At 29.7% G+C, this 19,810-nt stretch overlaps 3 protein-coding genes across 5 annotated transcripts in view; 1 reads left to right on the forward strand and 2 right to left on the reverse strand.

The window, feature by feature from the left end:
• Positions 1-779: 779 nt before the first annotated feature.
• LOC100162954 (mucin-5AC) overlaps positions 780-19,810 on the reverse strand; it is a 28,390-nt gene continuing 9,359 nt past the window's right edge. The window contains exons 2-16 of one of the 2 annotated variants that reach the window (XM_001948510.5): positions 13,920-14,118; positions 13,730-13,821; positions 12,025-12,140; positions 11,711-11,970; positions 11,496-11,628; positions 10,561-10,656; positions 6,688-6,881; positions 6,513-6,620; positions 5,751-5,975; positions 3,715-4,118; positions 3,028-3,121; positions 2,769-2,889; positions 2,490-2,648; positions 1,810-1,957; positions 780-1,735 (exon numbers count right to left, since the gene is read on the reverse strand). In XM_001948510.5, the coding sequence (XP_001948545.2) occupies positions 1,298-1,735; positions 1,810-1,957; positions 2,490-2,648; positions 2,769-2,889; positions 3,028-3,121; positions 3,715-4,118; positions 5,751-5,975; positions 6,513-6,620; positions 6,688-6,881; positions 10,561-10,656; positions 11,496-11,628; positions 11,711-11,970; positions 12,025-12,140; positions 13,730-13,821; positions 13,920-14,091 (2,760 nt within the window). In that variant the 5' untranslated portion in view covers positions 14,092-14,118 and the 3' untranslated portion in view covers positions 780-1,297. The remainder of the gene's footprint in view (positions 1,736-1,809; positions 1,958-2,489; positions 2,649-2,768; positions 2,890-3,027; positions 3,122-3,714; positions 4,119-5,750; positions 5,976-6,512; positions 6,621-6,687; positions 6,882-10,560; positions 10,657-11,495; positions 11,629-11,710; positions 11,971-12,024; positions 12,141-13,729; positions 13,822-13,919; positions 14,119-19,810) is intronic. The other variant, XM_008190309.3, reaches the window with a different exon arrangement.
• LOC100168528 (transmembrane protein 223) lies at positions 9,264-10,756 on the forward strand. Of its 2 annotated transcripts, NM_001293401.1 has the most exon segments (4): positions 9,271-9,772; positions 9,775-9,818; positions 9,909-10,051; positions 10,355-10,756. In NM_001293401.1, coding segments are annotated over 3 exon segments (465 nt in total). In that variant the 5' UTR covers positions 9,271-9,418; the 3' UTR covers positions 9,976-10,051; positions 10,355-10,756.
• Positions 15,193-16,049, reverse strand: LOC103310875 (eukaryotic translation initiation factor 4E-like). The gene has a single exon (XM_008190307.3). The coding sequence runs from the start codon at positions 15,903-15,905 to the stop codon at positions 15,348-15,350; it is 558 nt and encodes a 185-aa protein (XP_008188529.1). The 5' UTR covers positions 15,906-16,049; the 3' UTR covers positions 15,193-15,347.

Genomic DNA, 19,810 nt, shown 5'->3' on the forward strand with positions numbered 1-19,810 from the left:
TTCAATTTTTAATTTTAATGTATAATCTACTTTAATTACTTAGGTTTTATATTGGTACTCCAATTTCACCAAAAAGAGGTTTATCCTCAGTGGTGTGTTGGGCCATATTACTCAATTTTTTTACCACAATTTTTGTACTGTAATCATATCATGGCCAATAAATAAATTATTATTATTATTAAAAGACATCTGATTTCCAGAATTAATTCCATTATTTTAGGAATAGACTAGTTTGATAGCCGCGCGCCCGCGCACCCTTATTGTGGTGCCAGGTGTGGGGTGAGGCGGGTCATTCCAGTTAATTTCAATTAATAATTTACTTGATAAGCACTATGCGAGCTGGCGAGCTTCCCCCACCTAGCTGGTAGAGTGGCTATACACAATGTACCCGGCGGCCCGAGGCAGTATATTTGGCTGGCGTTTTGTGCATGCGCCATTCACAATATTGTATGTGTTTACGCCGCACACCCGTATTCCACCTCCCATGCATTAACATAGGCAACGCCTCGTCGAGTGTCGATGACAAACCTCTAGCGGTGGCGTCGCGGCGCGGCGTGCGCCGGTCGCAGGATTAAACTCTAACGGCAAGGTCATTATTGCTCATAAATTAAAACGTTACTGCATGTATTAATAGTATGTGTGGCTCATGCGGGAAGGCAATTTCAGTCTTGGGCGAAATGCGACTGAAATAGCTCACTTCCCGCACTTGACACACAATATACTATATACTTTAGTATCATTCAACTTTGAAAAACTTTCAAAAATAATAAAGATAATAATATAATATATACATTTTTATTGTTAACTACAGAAGATACAATTGAATATAGATATTTATCAGAAAAATTATATTCTTATATTATTAACACAATATTTTTGTATAAAGTAATTAGGTACATTAAATATTTAAATGACATATTTTATGTTTACTGTCAATAAATGTATTTTGATGGTAATTTCATAACCTTTAGAAAATGAATTGTAATTATTTCAACAATTATACTTTTTTTTAATAGTTGGTACTATTATTGCATGTAATTATAATTCATATTATACTAATCAATAGTATGCAGAACACTACAAAGTGTTGCAAAAAAATGATTTTTTGGGGTCTTTTACAAAAATCATAAATTACAATATAAAATTAATATAAAATAATGATATATTTAGGGGAACAAAATTATTACTTAAAATAATTAGCTGAAATGGATACTACATTTTAAACATTTAAAATTAGTATCTATATGGATCATACACATATGTTATCCAATAGTTGTTTAAATATAATTTTGATTTATCATTCATCTTGATTTGATTGTCTGCTAGGTAGATCAACTGCAGGTCTTCTTTGCAGGGGCCTTCTCTTTAACAAAGATGATAATTTGTTTGTAGACGATGGAGGTGCCTCAGTCGTGCTGGTCGTGGTAGAAGAAGGTTGTTGTCGATCAATGTCTTCTTCGTTTTGTAATTCTGCGCCTTGATCGTTTTCCTGTTCATTTTCTAATACAGGTTTCACATCCTCGAGTACTGGAGGCTCTTCAGTTTGAATCGACTTCTTTTTTGGCAACAAATTAGATAATAATTGCTTTCTATTTTGGCCAGTAGCAGGAGGAGCTAGAGTTTGTTGTTTTGGTGCGATTGGACCTTGTTTTTCTGGTACTCTGAATCTAGATTTGTTCTTAAGCCTTGAAAGTGTGTCAGGTGCTGGAGTTGGGCTCGTTTCTTGTACCAATTCCTGATGAATGTAAACATACATTAAATTACATATAAAATAACAAATTGAATAAAATACTTTTATTAGATACAAACCTTTTCTTCTACTTCATCTGGAGAGCTTTCTACGATAGGTGCTTGAGTTGTTGATTGTACTGGTGCTGCTGTTGTTGACGATCCCTTTCCTCCAAAGTTCAATCTCAAACCTGGTCTCAATGGTCTAATATTTGGTCTCAGTCTACCTCTACAAAAATATAACAGAATACATTACCCAATTGCACTGTAATATTATGAACCACCATTATAGTAGGTATTATACATTTTTTAATATATATATATAAACAAATCGAGACGTGTGTGTAATCTTAAATGTTTTTCTGTATTATTACGGAGGCTCGCCAAACCTAACTATTTTTGACAACCTATTTTACCTACTAAATGTATAATATTCATTTTTCAGCCAACAACAAATACGTGTGGCATTATTTTAGTGTAAGAACATAAAGAAGGTATCCTGGTTTAAGACAACCGAGAGTAGGCTTATCAGTTATCACATAAATGGTACGATAAAGCAAAATAGGTACCTATATTATATTTGCTTATTTTAATTTAATTTAATTTTAATCAAATAAATTGTACTCGACATAACTAAGTGTCTTATCAAATTAACGTCATAATCCTTCTATATTTCCTCAATTACATTTTAATTTACCGACAGGTTGTACTGTTAAAAATGTTATTGTACGAAATAACAATGTAGTAACAAAATCACATACCCGATAGCTTTAGCGGTTGTGGTTGTTGGCTCTGAAACTTCATGTTCAGAACCATTGTTTTCATTCTCTTCTGCTACTTGTTGTACTGGTGCTGCTGTTGTAGTTGTTGAGGCAGAAGTTGTAAATTTGTTTCTACTATTTTGTCTCCTCAAATTAGACCTTCAATGTACATTTATTATTATTTTTTTTTTTTTATTAACGATATTTATTATTATTTTATTTTTATTAAAATTTTCTAAATTTTAAAAATATAATTTATTTTAAAAATGTAGTTTATACCTTTCCGCAAAGTTGGGCTTTGGTGCTGCTGATGTAACCTCTACATTTTCATCAATTTGAACTGTGCTTGCAGTTACGGGTTTGCTTGCGCGTGTTCTTTGACGACCCCCAAATGAAGGTTCTAAAATAATATTTTTATATAAATAATCAACTGTTTACTTATAAATTAATTATCAATAAATTATCGTAATGTTTAAAAATGGTAACTAAAAATTTCTAAGATATACTGTGAAAAACATATAATACAATAGTGAATTACTTTGTGCTCTTGTTACTACTTCACTTTCAGCAGTGGTAGACTCTTTATCGAGAGCTGCTGTAGAAGATTGATATCTCTTACTATAGACAGACCCCTATAAAATATAAAATAATAATTTTAAAAATATCCAAAAATATGTAGGCAATAGGCATGCCTGTATATAATATTATTATGTAATATACATTAAACCCATTGATACTTTAATAATTGTATCGTGACTTGATATTGACATGCAAATACAAATCACAATTCTACCACTATTATACTTTATGAAAATAGTTAACTTTATAGTGTAGTATTCATATACAGTCAAATCCGCTTAATTGGGATACATCGGGCGGTGACCCATTTGTCCCCATTATCCCGACTGTCCCGATTAACCGAAGAATTTTACATATAATACATTCATTCGGGACTGTCATTAATGTCCCCATTAAGCAGGTATCCCCTTTAAGCGGATTCTACTGTAGTCTGTGATTTTATGGATAATAAACTCTACTGGAAAACATTCAAGAATGTTTAGCACCAACCAATACGGCGGTTAAGTAATATGTGCAGTTTTATCAAAAAAAATATGAGGTATTAATCATAATGCCCCGTCAGGTACTTGCAGTACCTACCACAATAAATTGCGCCATTGCGGTATCGTTAAGTTTGTTGTTAACAATTCATAAACCATCGCATTACCTGTGTGTTCCGTTCTCGGGTAGGTTTGAATTTACGTTTTTCTGTGACCTCTTCGGATGGTGGTAGCTCAGTTGTCGTCGTCGTAGTGGTCGACGTCAAAGAGTTCCTGCTACCCCCGGAGCCGCCTCGATAACGGCTACGCACGGGCCCGGATCCAGGAGCTTGACGTGCTGGTGGCGGTGCTTGAGTGGTGGTTGTGGTTGTTGTTGTTGTCGTCGTTGTCGGCGCTTGTGTTGTGGTGGTTGTAGTTGTGGTTGGAGCCAGCCTTAAAGTAGTCGGGTATTGAGTTTCGCTGTCTTCAAACCTCGTGGAATGTTCACCCGACAATATTGTGTTGGCCGTTTCTTCGCTACGGGTTTGCTGTAAAATGGCGTACAGATCTACTGCGCCTTTGTCTGTCGATCCTATAGCAAATTCGATTGTTAATTCGATTGTAAATTCGATATTTTATGAAAATCATGATGAAATATGCAGATTCGTACAGAAATTCGATAAAAGAAATACCGAATTTCGTGTTATTATTATATAAGAGGACGTCACATTATAACGTATTAATTAATGTTACACACAATATGTATGTATAGGTAGTAGGTATATCAAGTAGTAAACCAAATACTTAGTTAGGTACCTACTACATACGCTTCAACGCTTAGTAAAAAAACAAAGTGGTAAACATTACATTAATATTAGGAACTAAAATTAATCAAAATCCTATTAATGAATATTATATGGACAAAACATTTCAGTGTGACTTCCTCTTAAATAATTTAATGATTGATGATGGTTAATGAAAGTCATAAATAAGAAATGATTCCCAATTTAATCTGTTTTATAAACATGATTGTGATATAATAGATAATTCTATATAAGTAGGTAATATATTAAATACTAAAACTATAGGTACCTAGGTATTTACTTAAGTTTCTTATGAGAACTAAAATACCTATATATTAATAATATTGATAATTTTAAGATTCGTCTAATAATAGGTAATTGATATATTATTTAGATTCAGTAATATCAATAAATTTCAAATTTCTGTTACAAATAGCATTCTGATTTTAAAGAGTAGAAAAATAAAGGGAGTACCTATTCGACAAATAATTTTCTTGTCGCTCAAAAATCAAGAGTGAATATTACATTGCTTGAAATTGCTTTGCTTGATAAATTTCATAAGGTCTAACACTAAAACTGTTAAAAGCACATTTTTTCACAAAAAAAGAACAATTAAAAATGTTGATGAGAATTTAATGAATAAAGTTTTCAAAATTATACCAGAAACAGAAAAATTATTTTTAGAACTTTTAGTATAAATTATAATAATATACTTAATATATTATATTAGTTTAGTAATAATTATTAATTTCAATGTATATTATGTTCATTTAGTAATCGTTATTAATTTAAATATAGATTATTCAAATATTTTTCACATAAATTAAATTTTTTTTTAGTTTAGAGAATTCAATTTTGTTATCTCTATCCTTTCGATTGATTTTGAAAATTCTATTATGTGTTATTGGATATTGGCGTGCCATTTTCATAAATTATCTGGTGGTTATTGGTCACCCACCTGTGATTAAGAAACCTGTGGAGAGATTTTATACTCGTGCACAGCAGTTGTATCCAATCTGCCGATCGCAATGATGGCAATAAAATACAAGCTATACTTGAATAATAATTCAATAATTAATATTAATAACATAATTAGAAGTACCTTATACTACACGCAACGTTAGTAAAAGAGCTGAAAATAGTTACGTGTTTTTAATTCAATTCATAGTCGTCAAGTGTATATTTTAACGATATAAATATTATTATCACACACAACTACGGTTAATAAAATATATAAAGGTCCACAAGTAAATATATTGAAGCACGACAATCCTCGTTAAAAGCATTGTTAACTTAAGCATTTTAAAAGCCATAAAATAAAAACTAAAGCAATGTATCGATAAATACACGGTTAAAAAAAGCCATCCAGCACGTTCGATGTCAGTGTGATTAGCTGATATTAGCATACGTCCGTCGCGAACCTGGGGTATAACGTTGGGTGACGACCGTGACGACCTCGTCGGGGGTTAATGCTGTCGTCAATGATAACCCCTTAGTATCCACATCGGTATTGTCTTGATTCCGATCTAAGCTAACTGGCTCTGTTACAGATGCTACTGTTTCTGTCAGCTGAGTGTTATAAGCGTTATTAATAGTTGCTACTTGATCTGCTGGCATCGCGGTCGTTTGTACCACAGCATCTGAAACTATGTATTTTCGCCATTTTTAACCTCGCACAGCCGCCTCGTCTTGGTATATCCAATTGGCCTTCGAGATTAGATATTATCCCACATACACACACTCACAAATTCTAATTTACACACGTATGTATGGTAATTTAATAATTATTAAAATACAACAAATATTTTGTTCTGTACAAAAGTATAAATATTATATTAGTTTTTAGAAATACGCCCATATAAGATTATGCAGTAGGTAGGTATAATAGTATCAACTGGATTGTCCTTCAACGCCCGTTATAATTAATATCAAATAAAAAAAGGTCAAATATTGTTTTGATCAATTAACCCTTTTTCCACTAAATTAACCTTAAACAAAAATAGTTTCCACATAATTTACTATAACCCAGATACTGTACTACTGGGTAGTTGTATTAGATACGTAATTGTATAGCAATCTACGTACCTAGGTATTTACAAATTACTTTTCTATTAAATACTATACTATAATATTTTTTCATTAATAAATTATTATTAGTCTGTAACCAGATATTTATGTTTTACCTCTATGACTTTCGTGTCTCGGTGAAGTAGCCTGCGCATGTTGGCCATTGCTAGAATGAGTTCTAAAAGCGTTGCTGTCGACCAAGTCCAAACCTGGTTGGTGTGGGCCTTTGTAAATTATACGGTATCGTTAAAAATAATATAATTCAGCAAGTAGGTGCTAAGCTATTTTTACCATTATTATTTGCTCGAATACGAGTAATCGGGGTATCTGTAGAGGGTACAGCCGTTGTACCAATTTCCTGAGCAGGTTTTGAGTTGCCGCGAGATCGGACGGGGAATCTAGGATTATGCGGAAGACGCTCTTCGGAAACCGCTAGCGAAGATGACGGAACTGATAAAGCTTCTTCGAGATTACGTCCAGATTCCCTAAAAAAAATGTGTTAAGTATATATATTCAATATAATTTAATAAGTATACATTAATACATTATACAACTAGCTTAAAATTCGTTGTTGAAAATATACAGAATTATTAGACGACGAATTAGGGGGAGCTCCACCAATATATTATACAATAGCCATATAGGTAGTATATATAAGCATATATATAAACAGCATACAATTATGACCATCATTAAGTTCATCAAAAAATACGCCGATCTATATTCTATTCACCTACCCCAAGCTATATTTCTAAACAATTTTATACTGTTAATTAAAAACAAAATTACAAAAAAAATCATCGAAATTGCCAGAAAATTATGACTTCCCCCCTAACCATGTCTCTGGAGCCGCCCCTGTTTTAAACCACTGCTTTAGAGGATGTCAGCGCAATATATGTTTTCTCTCTCAAACCCACGTGCAACATAGATAAAACACTTTCATCTTAGAGTAAAATCACCTATTACAAAAATTATAGAGGATAATATTCTATCTGACATGATATCAATTTTATATTTTATTATTATTTGACTTTGTATTCGACATTTAAAATAAAAAAAAAAATTTTATTTTGAATTATGTTTAAATTATTGTTTTGAGACAATATTTAGACAAATTTATATGACATACCCTCAAAAATATTATTCTCTATCGTTTTTATAATTTTACTCAAAGATTACTCAAAAATATAAGAGAAAAAACAAACAGCACACCTACGCACTGACTTAAAACAGTTCAGAAAAAACGAAGTGTGGGTATAGGCGTATAGTCAGCCGATTAAGGTAAATAAAAAAATTGATACCGATTTATATAATTATATTATCAATGATAATTTATCATTGAGAGTGTCGTTGTGATTCGTTCATTACAAAACCTACCTTCATATTAACCATGACTTATATAGGTAGTTTAATACACTTAAATTTAGTATTATTACATTTTATATTTATGTTGTTCAATCTATTATGAAGTTAGGTATTCTTTAAATAATTATGAGACCTCAGTCCTCAAATATTGAGATTCTTAGTTCTATAATTTGAGTCTTGAATAGGTAGGTAGGTAGGTAGGTATATAGGTAGGTAAGCATGGGCGTTATCACAAAAGGATATTATTGGGATAGATCCACTCTTGGCCTTTTTTTTTAATGCTTAATTAATTCCCCCCTCCTCCCACAATCCCACGGATAACTTTGCTATTAATTTGTACATCACCCACCCCATAATGAAAAATCCTAAGAACGCCACTGTGGGTAAGTCATATAGGCAGTATACTAGAGACTAGACGTATGTATAACATACAAAATATTTTTTTCCCATTAATATTTTCTGGTAGGTAAGATGGGCAGATGGCTGTAGCTTACCTATATCGGGCTATATGTCTAACCACGTAGGATTTTAAATTTTAACCAAACTTACCATATTTTACCATATTTTACCATATTTCGTACCTACTTAATTATATCGGCAAATCGCTGATTATATTAATAAAACTATGATATTATATTAGGTTTGCGTTTGTACTTAATTTAATTTGACATTAATGAGTAGCATTGTAGCAATAAACGACCTTCGACTTTCGAGACGTCTTGTTGTGTATTAGACCAGTTGTCGTGCAATCCGTAAACTACAAGTTGTACCAACGCCACAATATAATTATTATTTATTTCCATCCATAGATATATATATTTTATATTATGGGAGTATCCAAATTCATCCAAAATATTTTTGTCCCAATGTACAATTTTCCCAATTTTGGAATAAATGTTAATTGGGAGAATTGTTTATTATATACATAAATAATTGGGATAATTGTTATTTAGAAACCAAAATATTCGATAATCTTATATAATCTTATATTAGCCGAGTGATAAGCACTTGTCTGAAAAATGATAAGGACCGATAAGAGTGGTTGTACGTACAGTGGTTACCCTGTGACCAACTTGACGTGGTGTTGCACAGCAAGTCGGGGGATATTTTCGAATTGCGGAGCGGAACAACTGCCCCCCAACTCAAGTACTCCAATGTCGTTTATTCCGAAAAATACATGGCTGCAAAATGGCCGAATATGTTATCATTATCAGCTATCACAGAATATGTTATCAGTTATCACTTTCTTTGGAAGAATGTGTATTGGGATAATAATTTTCGAAATAAACTAATTGGGAGAATTATTTATTTGACATTTTCTAATTTGGACTAATAGTTTTTGGAAGAAAATGTATTTTTTGGAATGAATATGATTGGACAATTAATTATTGGGGAGAAAAAAAATTGGGAGAATTGGTAGCGATTCTTTTATTATCTGTGTTTCCATCTGATATTTAACATTCAAAAATGATAAGAAAATCAAGTGTCAACATTTCACTGATAACAGTGATATTCGGCATTCGCAATGAAAAAGATTATAATAATACCTATGTCTGCGTGTTTTTTATCGTAGCTTGTTAATTTGTGTTTTGTATTTTATTTAGAACAGCACACATCGCGTTGTCACTTCTGTTTAATTAATTTCAAATACCTACTAATGACGTTTCAACGAATATTGAATATTTTACCTTGTCTACGATGTGTCACGTTCAATCGAACATTCAACATTCTTGATAAATTGCACAAAAATCAATTGGACAAATTCAAATGTTTCAATAGGAGACATTTTAACGAACAATCAATATTTAATTTAAATACCAACGTCCCAAAAGATGTACTTCTATACAAATCGTCTAGTGACAAAACATACAAAATGATCAGCGTGTTTTCTATAGTTCAGTTCGGTTTTTGGCTTACAGTTGCAGATTCTTACAATGTCTTATTGAACAAAGAGCCTGACAATAATGTAAACCATCAGCCAATATCATGGGTAGATAAAATCAAATCTCAAGGAAAAATAACAACAATTGGCATTCCCATCGCTTGTTTATGTATGGGTAAGAATAATTGATTATAAATTATAAATTGATTAAATTCTTATTAGGGAATTTAAAAACTATAAAATTAAAATATTGACATGTTTAAAGGTACAATGTTAATAGCTATATGCTCTGTCTACACAATGAAATCTGTGAAAATGCTGGTTTTGTGTAAAGGAGGCGATCGTTTGAGTATAACATCTTTTGGTTTTTTCAATCGAAATATAACAACAACTATACCTCTTGAAACAGTAAGTACATTTTTCAATAATAATATGATCTATTCAGAAAAGATAATATCCAAATCCACCACAATTTATGACCAATTTTCATCACTAATCAGATGCTCGCCTCTTGGTTTTTGTCTAGTTTCTATCTAATATATTTTCTTCTTTGCTACAAGAAATATCCAGTGACCATATACACGATAATATTGTGTTTTACTTACACAGTTTTAAATCTAGTAGTTTTATGTATTTTCAATTAGAGTTTTGATTGAATATTGTATACTATTATTTTTCTCTTTTATGTACTATAAAATTATATTGTTTCAGGTTAGTTGTGCTGTTGGAAGAAATTCAAGTGGGCAAAGTATACCACTTAAAGTCAAAGGGAAATGGTTTCACTATACATTAGATAAAAATGGCAAAATTTATAATCCCAAATTATTTGATTATACTGCGGGATTGAGTAGGAATGTATAAATATTTTTAATTTATTCCATAGTACTATACATTGTGTAATTATGATAGGTACTTACTTTGTTTTACTGTTATGTTCAGCAATATCATTAATTGCAAAGTTGGCATGTCCTTCAGGTTCTTCTGTAGTAACAGTATGTTCTACCGCAGAAAACCTAAAATATGAATTTGAATTAAATTAAATTATGTTATTTCAGATGTAAATTAAATTGTATGTTTTGAAAATTTAAAAAGACCTGATTATTATTTGGTAAACTTTTAAGTGTTTTTTATGATTGTATTTGTATTTTATAAGTAAGATAATATGTTGAGTTAACATCTAAGGGCCGTTCTTACGACATCCGGTTAAAATTAACCGACACTTAACCGGCCGAATTCTGCTGGTAAAAAAATCTGTTATCAGTCGGTTAACGTTAACCGACACTTTACCGTACATTGTAAGAACGGCCCTAAATGTATTTATTGCATTTAAGAATACTGCTATAAGTATAAAAAAAATTGTATATTTTCTCTTTAGCAAAAATACAAAACACATTCACCATCTAGGTTTGGGTATCAACTTGAGGTTTCAATGGTATTGTTACTAGACATAATATTATTTTAAAATACTCATCGAAAAATGTTGCCCATGTTTAAAAAAAAAATTCTTATCCCTTACGTTGCAACTTGCAATGGTCAGTGTTTTTAGTTCACTAGTAAGCTAAATGTAAACTTATTATGGCTCATAATAACTGCAATTTAGAAGAAATATTGATAGTAACTTTTGAACAAAATATGTTGAGTGATTATATTGAATTTAAAATATAAGGTCCTATATAATATTCAATTAAAATTCCTTAGTTGAAAATAAATAAAATTAAATACCCTAGGTTGCCAACATCCTAGTGATGTTACTGGTGTATATTTTTTGACAATAATACGATTATTTAAATAAATCAGGTGCAACAAATGTATTGTTGTATATTTTATAAGATTATGAATGATTAGTACCAACCTGCCCTTGTTGGTATTTTGTACAAATTGATTTTCATCTTGTACAACTGCGGGTTTTTTTGATTTGCTGTTTTCTTTGACGTCTTTGTTGGGTTTTGAACTGGTCGGTGGCGAATTTGATGTGCTCTGACTATCTGTGATTTGAAACAATTATTTTTTTAGCTTTCGGAGCTCAAAAAGTGTAGTACCTATATATTATTATATTATAATAATTACTTTTAGAGCCGGGTTTTGCGTGTTCTTCGTCTTCGTCGTAATAGTAATAGACGTACTCGTATTCATATTCTTGGCCGTTTGGTGCTTTTTTGATATTTACCCGGGACGCCTGAGAAGAAGCTGAACCGACGAGTTTTTGGTTGCCGTATGGAGAATCCACGAAGTCAAACAACCCGTCGTCTTCATTATTGTTATTGTTTCTCGTTTTGTCTTGAACTTTTGAAGGGCTCTGATCGATGGTCTCTTCTTCCCTCTTAATCCTAACAAAATAAATTTTAATAAACAATATTGGTACGGGTATTCGATCGGCCTACTTTAATTTGTTCGGCTTTGCATCGTGAGAAATATCTGTGTCAATTGGCGCGGCATATTTTTTTTCAGCCTTTGATCTTCTTTGTCCGTCTTCATTGGATGGATACAATTTTTTATGCTGAATAAGAAACACATTATTATGTTTAATGTAAATAAAAACGCACGTAGGTACCCTATTACAATAATTCGAAAAGTTGAAAATATTTTTTTTCTACAAGAAAATGAGTTTTCAGACAAAAAAGATATCATCGTAAAATCAACAGGTACATTCGTCGCTCCTCTCAAAATCTAACATTGAACCAAAGGTGGGCAAGTTAATGAAAATAATATTAACTCAATTTAAGTTAAGTTAAAAGAACACAAGATCGATAAGTTAAAAGTTAGTATAGAATAAAATATTAACAACTCAGTTTAAAAAAAGTTAATCTATTTTTTTTTAATTAGTAGGTATGTAAATCACATAAAGAGTGAATGTGTCCTTCTAGTTTCCAAGTTATAAATTTAAAAAAATAATTTTATTGAACTTTTATCATAATGTACACTGTATAGCATTTTACTTTTACTTAACTATTATTTAATAATTTAAAAAATATATTTTTTTTACATCGTATATCAATTGAATGTCATAATAGATGAAGATGAGTACATGACCTTCATATATATTTTCAGTTATATAACATTAAAATATAGCAATTGTCAATTTCTAATTTAAAATTATTTATTTTATTAAAAACATTTATAGGTAATTGCAATTCGCATAATATATAATTTACAACTTAATAAAATATATTAATATTTAATATACACAAAATTATGTTATCAAGAAATAGAACAGAAATGTTTGTGTTTTTGTGTTGGATTATTTTAATTTTATACTGATACCTATAGTAATATTTACGTATAAATGAAAAATTTCAAAATGTTTTTAACTTGATGGATTTTTTTAAAATCAACTGAGAAAAGCTAAGTTATTTCAACTGTAAATTAAACTAGTTAAGTTCATAAGTTGATTAAAAAATAAACTAACTAGTTAATGCCCACCTTTGCATTGAACTTACCTGTATCTAATAGGTTATAGGTACTAACTAATTAACAATTAACAAGATCGCATTGAAATTTTATGAAATATTCCTTTATACTTCTTGATAATTGTGATATTGTGGCATTGTGCTATTCTATTTTAAAAAAATGTCTGTGTTGTTGTATTAATTTAAAAAGCTGAACTCGAACAGATACCATTTTGTACTCAAAATTAACTCGTATGATATACCTAATATTATCAATATTCGAACCTAAAAATTAATTTTACGCCAGTCGTCAGATGAAACAGCCATTTCGAAACAAATGTGAACTTTATTTTTATTCATTATACAACGATGATAGTGTCATAGTAATAGCTGGTAGGTTGAGTACTAAGAGCCGAGAAGTAATCATAGGTAGACCTTTATAACATTTAATGTTTGATGTACTTATGTACATAACACGAACAATAGATGTTCACTTGAAGTCGATGTAAAAATAAGTTTGCAATTTGCCGCAATAATAAAATCATTACGCAGCAAACATAATAATATTTTCTTTTATTATCTAAGTGCTGACCCATGATATTTTAATGATTATTTTTATGACCTACGTGACCCGCAGTAAACATATTTAAAAAATGAATATATCTCCGAGAACGTATATCGGTAAGTATAATATACGTACCGCGTAAATTTTTTCTTCCATTGGCACGGAACCAGCGACTTCTTTTATACCCGTTTGTCCTTCGTCGAGGATTTTCACATCCATATCGCTCTCTGTAATGAAAATCTCGTTATATAGTATATTTAATCGTTTTGAATTACGAATATTTTTTTTTATTATTATATTTTTTCAAAAATCCACAATTTCATACCCAAAGGTTTGCCATGGAGGGCCGACGAAGGCATTCCAGTGTGAATGCTAACATATTCTTCTCCTGGTTTCGGTTCAGTGATGACTCGAACGAATTGCTTCCTATCGTTCGGCAAAGCACATGCAACGGCTAAAAGACCGAGGAGTGAAAACAACAAATGATTTCTATGCATTGTGTATGTTATGTTTGTGCAGCAGTTCTGTAGAACAAAAAAAAAGTAAAAACATAATTAGTTTTGTCCATTTTTTTCGGCTTTATACTCATATATAGAGGCAATCACAAGAATGCTATTAAAAAATAATTTTGCTGTTGTATTTAGTGAACATTTTATTAATGGATAATCGATAATCATTAAAATAGTGTAAGTATACTGTAGGCAGGTAGGTATAAATAATATATAATAATATGCCCAGTCAAGGCTATATAGTATATACATTATACCTCTCCTACATAATATAATATCCTTTATATACATCTACGATCTAAATATTATATAATATCATACAGCTTAAAGAAGCATTAGTTTTTCCAATCGATTGCAGGCCCTATTTTTTGTCAGTACTAGATAGAAATACTAGATATACTGTTGAGAACGTGCACCGTGAGCCAACTACTATACCTATGAGTTATAAAAACTAGAAAATGTCCTTAACCCTTTTCTACCCGCAACAAAATAGAAGACAACCCGCAATACTCTATTACCTAGCATTACTAAGTGAAATAAGATATATTTATCTAATAGCAAGTACCTACTCTATATTATGATATCGTTATAGCAACTAGCAAGTTTATATACATTTTAATATCTACAATAAATTACTTAAATTTTTTTTAACAATTTCATTATCCGTATATTCTTGTAAATATAATGATGCATTCATTTTTATTTTAATGATGCAACAATCCGAATTGTTCTATTTTGAATTGTACCAATGAAAATATAATAATTTATTTGTTTTCATTATATTTTATTTATTTTGTTCAAAATAATAAATACGTTTGTAGTTACCAATAAACATAACTTTCATAAATGTCAACGATTAGTTATTTTATCAAAAATTATATTTTCATATTCAAAGTAAGTATCTAGGTACTAAAAATAGGTTCATTAAACTTTAAAATTATGTATTTTTTACTTTGATAAAAAAAAAATTTACCCTCCAAAATTAGTATTTCTTTATTAATAATAATGAATAGTGATATGAAACTTCATAAACATATTAAAATAGGTAGTTATATTATTTTATTAAATGTTAGTTTAATAACGTAAACTGACAATAATAATAATAATTTCAATTAATACAAAATTCCTTTTGAGTTGTAGTTTCGTATACAAAATTAAATGCATTTAAATCAATTAAAACTTAAAGATGTCACGCGTACAAATAAACTCAAAACATATTTGTATTTAGTACATAATTTTAAAACTTATAACATATAGTCAAAATTATTTGACAATCTGTTATGTAATTTATATTTTAACGATTTTATTTCGTAAACGTTTAGTTTGAGCATTTGCAGAATTTTTCCAATCTTCATTATATGTTCATAGTTTTCCAACGTAGTCTTAACTGTCCATATTGCAACTTTTTTCATTTTTTCGTGTTTCACGTTACACGTGATGCCACATAAATAACACGACAACTCTTTAAACCCGCCACTGATAAGTGTAAACAACAAATCTGACCAAATCAAGTTTAAATCATTATTTATCTGATTTTCGACCTGAATGATCCAAGCTCCCGCGCCTCTATTCGGTTCTTCTTCCCACATAGGTTGTATTCCCTTTTTGAAAAAATAATAACTTGCCCCTAGCGGCAAACCAGAGGGCAGTTTTGTTAAATTGTAAGCCTCGAGAAATTGCGTAGCCGTCGACACTTCGAATAACTTCTGGAAGTTCATTCTCCAATCCTCGTCCTCTGGGCACTTATCTTTGTACCAAAATGTCCAATTATTAGATAATGCGACTACTGCACAACATGTCATCTTTGTTATTTATATTAGTGTAGTTAGTGTAGTTGGTTGTAGTGTTGGTATTAATATTAAAGTTTTAAAAAATGTTTAAAATATAAAAGAACCCTAACGTTACAATTTTAATAGGTACACAAAATATTTAATTTTCTGCGTACAATTTTATTTATTTAACATATGATTATATGTTTATATTTATGTTGACAAAACAAATAGCAATTTGTATATTTTATTTGTGGCTAATTAATAAATAATAAAACATAGGTAATATACGTAATCATTCAGGTAATCGATCGAAAACATACATATTATATGTAGATAGGTACCTATGCGTGCGTATGTAAATAAAATATTCAATACGGTTTACTTATAGCGTTGACCTTAGTCAGGACTCAGGAATACTTAATAATTATAACATAAATATCTAACAACTATAACATATAATTTATATCCGGATAAAAAAATGATTTTTTTTTCATTTTTTGTGTTACCCATTTAATATATTTTTTTAAATTAATTCAATTATGCAATACACAGTCCTTAATTTTCTACGAGTAAAATATTAAATAAATACTCTACAGAATTTTTTCGATACTATCATTACAACTAAACACCTATTTTAAATTTAAAAATTAAATTTGCAATTAATTACACATAGTATTAAGTATTTATTATTTTAAACATTATGAATACGAACAAATGAAAAATCACATTAGTAATAAATAATAACTAATAATTAGATACAAATTTGTATAAATATGATTTTTTTTAATGCATCCGCAATTTTTAAAAAGTTGAAATTTATTAACATTCAAATGTTTTATAGCCAGACACGAGATACATGGTAAATTTACCATTTACCTACATATTTTTTACATGAAAACTATGCGCACGTATAATAGCACGCATTTCCACAGTATTAAAGCAGCTGAAATCTAGCTTTATCCATAAGAGCAAAATAAGTATGATGTACGATGTACCTAATTACTAATAGACATAATATAAAATATATTAAAAACTTATAACAATTGACAACTATACTAGTCGGTTGTCATGATAAAAAAATAAATAAATATTATAGACCTTGATTCACAACTCTCATTGTCACTTATTTACAAATGTTATCATATTATTAATTATCAAATATCAATTTATTATGAATTCATAATTTAAAAATATTTCGGTAGGTACAAACATATTTTATTTTATACAGTTTGACTGTGTAGTGTGCATTAAAAAAAAAAATTGTGGAAATGGGTAAATCTTGGTAAATTCCCAAATAACAATAGGTATATAGTTTAACTTCAGGGATTTCTTTTTAAATCATGTATCTTATAACACTCGCACACAGCGTTAGTTAGGTACCTACCTACTTGAATTATTTTAATATCCAATGGTCATATTACAAATGTTATAAGCATATACCTACTGATTATAAATAATTATAATAGCATATAAGATTTATTTTATGATTTGAAAGTTATTCTATTGTACGAAGTTTTTTCAGCTATTATATTGGTTAGTACTGCGTGCTCTATAATAATGAACGCGAATAAAAATCGGTGAGATTATTCTAATGTAACCCAACGACCAATGTAGACAATAAATTATTATTTCACGACATCTTCTATTGAATTATTTAAGAATATTTCTGGGGTTGTTTTTTAAATTAAAAAAAAAACGCCGGAAGCATTTCTCGTTATATTCGGGTACCCATATAATTATAATAATAGACACAATCAAATCTTCTGACTTATAATATGTAAGTAGTGAAAGTTTCTAATAAAAAAAAAACATATTTTCTCATTCTCATAGTTATTGTATATTTTGTTATCAAAAGTCTACCGCATGTCACTCACACAATCAGCCAATAATTTATAATATAATTATTCAAAAATTGAATATCAACCAAAGCTTAAGTAAGAACCTATATATATATATAAATAATACTTTATAATATACATTATACAGACGTAATTGTTTAATTATTTATTCAATTATGTCGTGTATGAGAGTAGGTACCTATGATGTTTGGATAAAAGTGAAAAAAAAACAATACGATTACGCACTGTTTAACATTTTAACCACGTCATCGTGATACCTATATAATACCCATACACAAAGAAAATATGCACAATATTTTTGGATATTTACCAAGTTTTTTTTCGATTTACGCCTGATGTACAAAATACATTATCAGTTTATTTATCGCAATCGAATCATCGTTGGCATTAACGAAAATAACCATATAATATGCATTGTATAATATAAAATGGCGGAGTAATATTCGTTTTCTAACATAAAACACGATAAGAATATATTATTGGGATAATTTTTTATCGTCGAATATAGCATAAAAGTCGTGCATATTGTTGCGTGTCAATGCGTATTATAGTGATGCGTGTTAACAATATAGACACTCTGATAATTTTATTTTATCGACCGTGTTATAAATATTGTGTTTATTACAATCTAAAGTTGTTGTATATTCTATCATTGTGTGGTAATTAGCAATATTATAATAGGTAATATACGATGTCATCTTGTTTTTTTTCAATGTTTTTATACCAATATATTTGCACGTAGGTAGGTAAAACATTGAATTCGTAAATAATAGGACCCCTGTAGTAGACTTTAATGCTCAATACGCAATACCTACAGTTGGAATTAAATTACATCACCTATAAAGGTAAACTAATTATACACCTAACACGATTAGTTATAATATCAGAACTCTACTACTTTCCGATCTAAATTGCATAAACTTTAATTAAATAATTAAATTTAAACATCGCTATAATTAAAAAAAAATTAAATAATAAGATGAGGAAAATTAACTGATGTAGGTACCTATACCGTATATTATATATAGATATAATATCGAACACGATAATTGAATTGTATACCTACTATTCAAATTGATCAATGAACATCGCTCGGATCGCCACATTTGATGATAATTTATATTTTATATTGTTAATCTAATCGTTTTTGCGGATCATTAATCTACTGATAGTCTTTATATACATACATCATGTATATAAAGGAAATTTGATCGTGTTGTTATAATCGATAGAACAATGTTGATTTAAATCGATACGAAGTAATTTTTTTCTATAGGAACATAACATGGAAGTAATACAATGTAATAACGCCCCTGCAACAAATAAAAAATATTTGTCTCGAGGTTATTGGGCTTCTAGAACTTGGATCAAGGTGCTTCCTGGCTTTCATTTTATTTTTATAGATTCACAAAGAAATGTATTATGAACAATTTACGATATATATAATATATAATATATAAGTAAGTATATATTAGATATACCTATAATTGCAGTAGTTTTATAACTCGTCCATATTTAGTTCCATATTCGTACTCTTGATCGATAAATTATTATACTATTAACATTCATGTTGACCTTTTGTGTTGATCAGAAAAAATCAAAATCGGAAAATAGAATATATTATAATATACCTAATAAGTACCAATAAAATACCAGGAAATCGTCCGAGCACATTAGTTTTATTAGTATATATATTATTATTATAATATCTAATTACATTCGCGAATTACACCTACCCTGCATATTATAATATACCCATAGGCGCAGTATTATATTATACAACTATTGTGTTATATGTTATTATAATATTTTATTTGCACAGTGCATAACTCAGAGATAGTGTAATATAATATATAAAATGCGTTTTGCTCATATTATGACGCATATTATAGAGGTGGGTACCTATACCTATATCATTATAATTTTACAATAGTATTACACACATAGCAGCGCCAACCCTTGACAACAATATGCGCAACTTACGTCGTTTACATGCACACGCGTCACATATGGGTACAGTACCTAGGTAGAGGTAGGTACCTATGTATTATAGAAGTTGAACCCATATTGTTCAGT

This window comes from Acyrthosiphon pisum, chromosome A1, assembly GCF_005508785.2.
Source record: "Acyrthosiphon pisum isolate AL4f chromosome A1, pea_aphid_22Mar2018_4r6ur, whole genome shotgun sequence".
NCBI lineage: Eukaryota > Metazoa > Arthropoda > Insecta > Hemiptera > Aphididae > Acyrthosiphon > Acyrthosiphon pisum.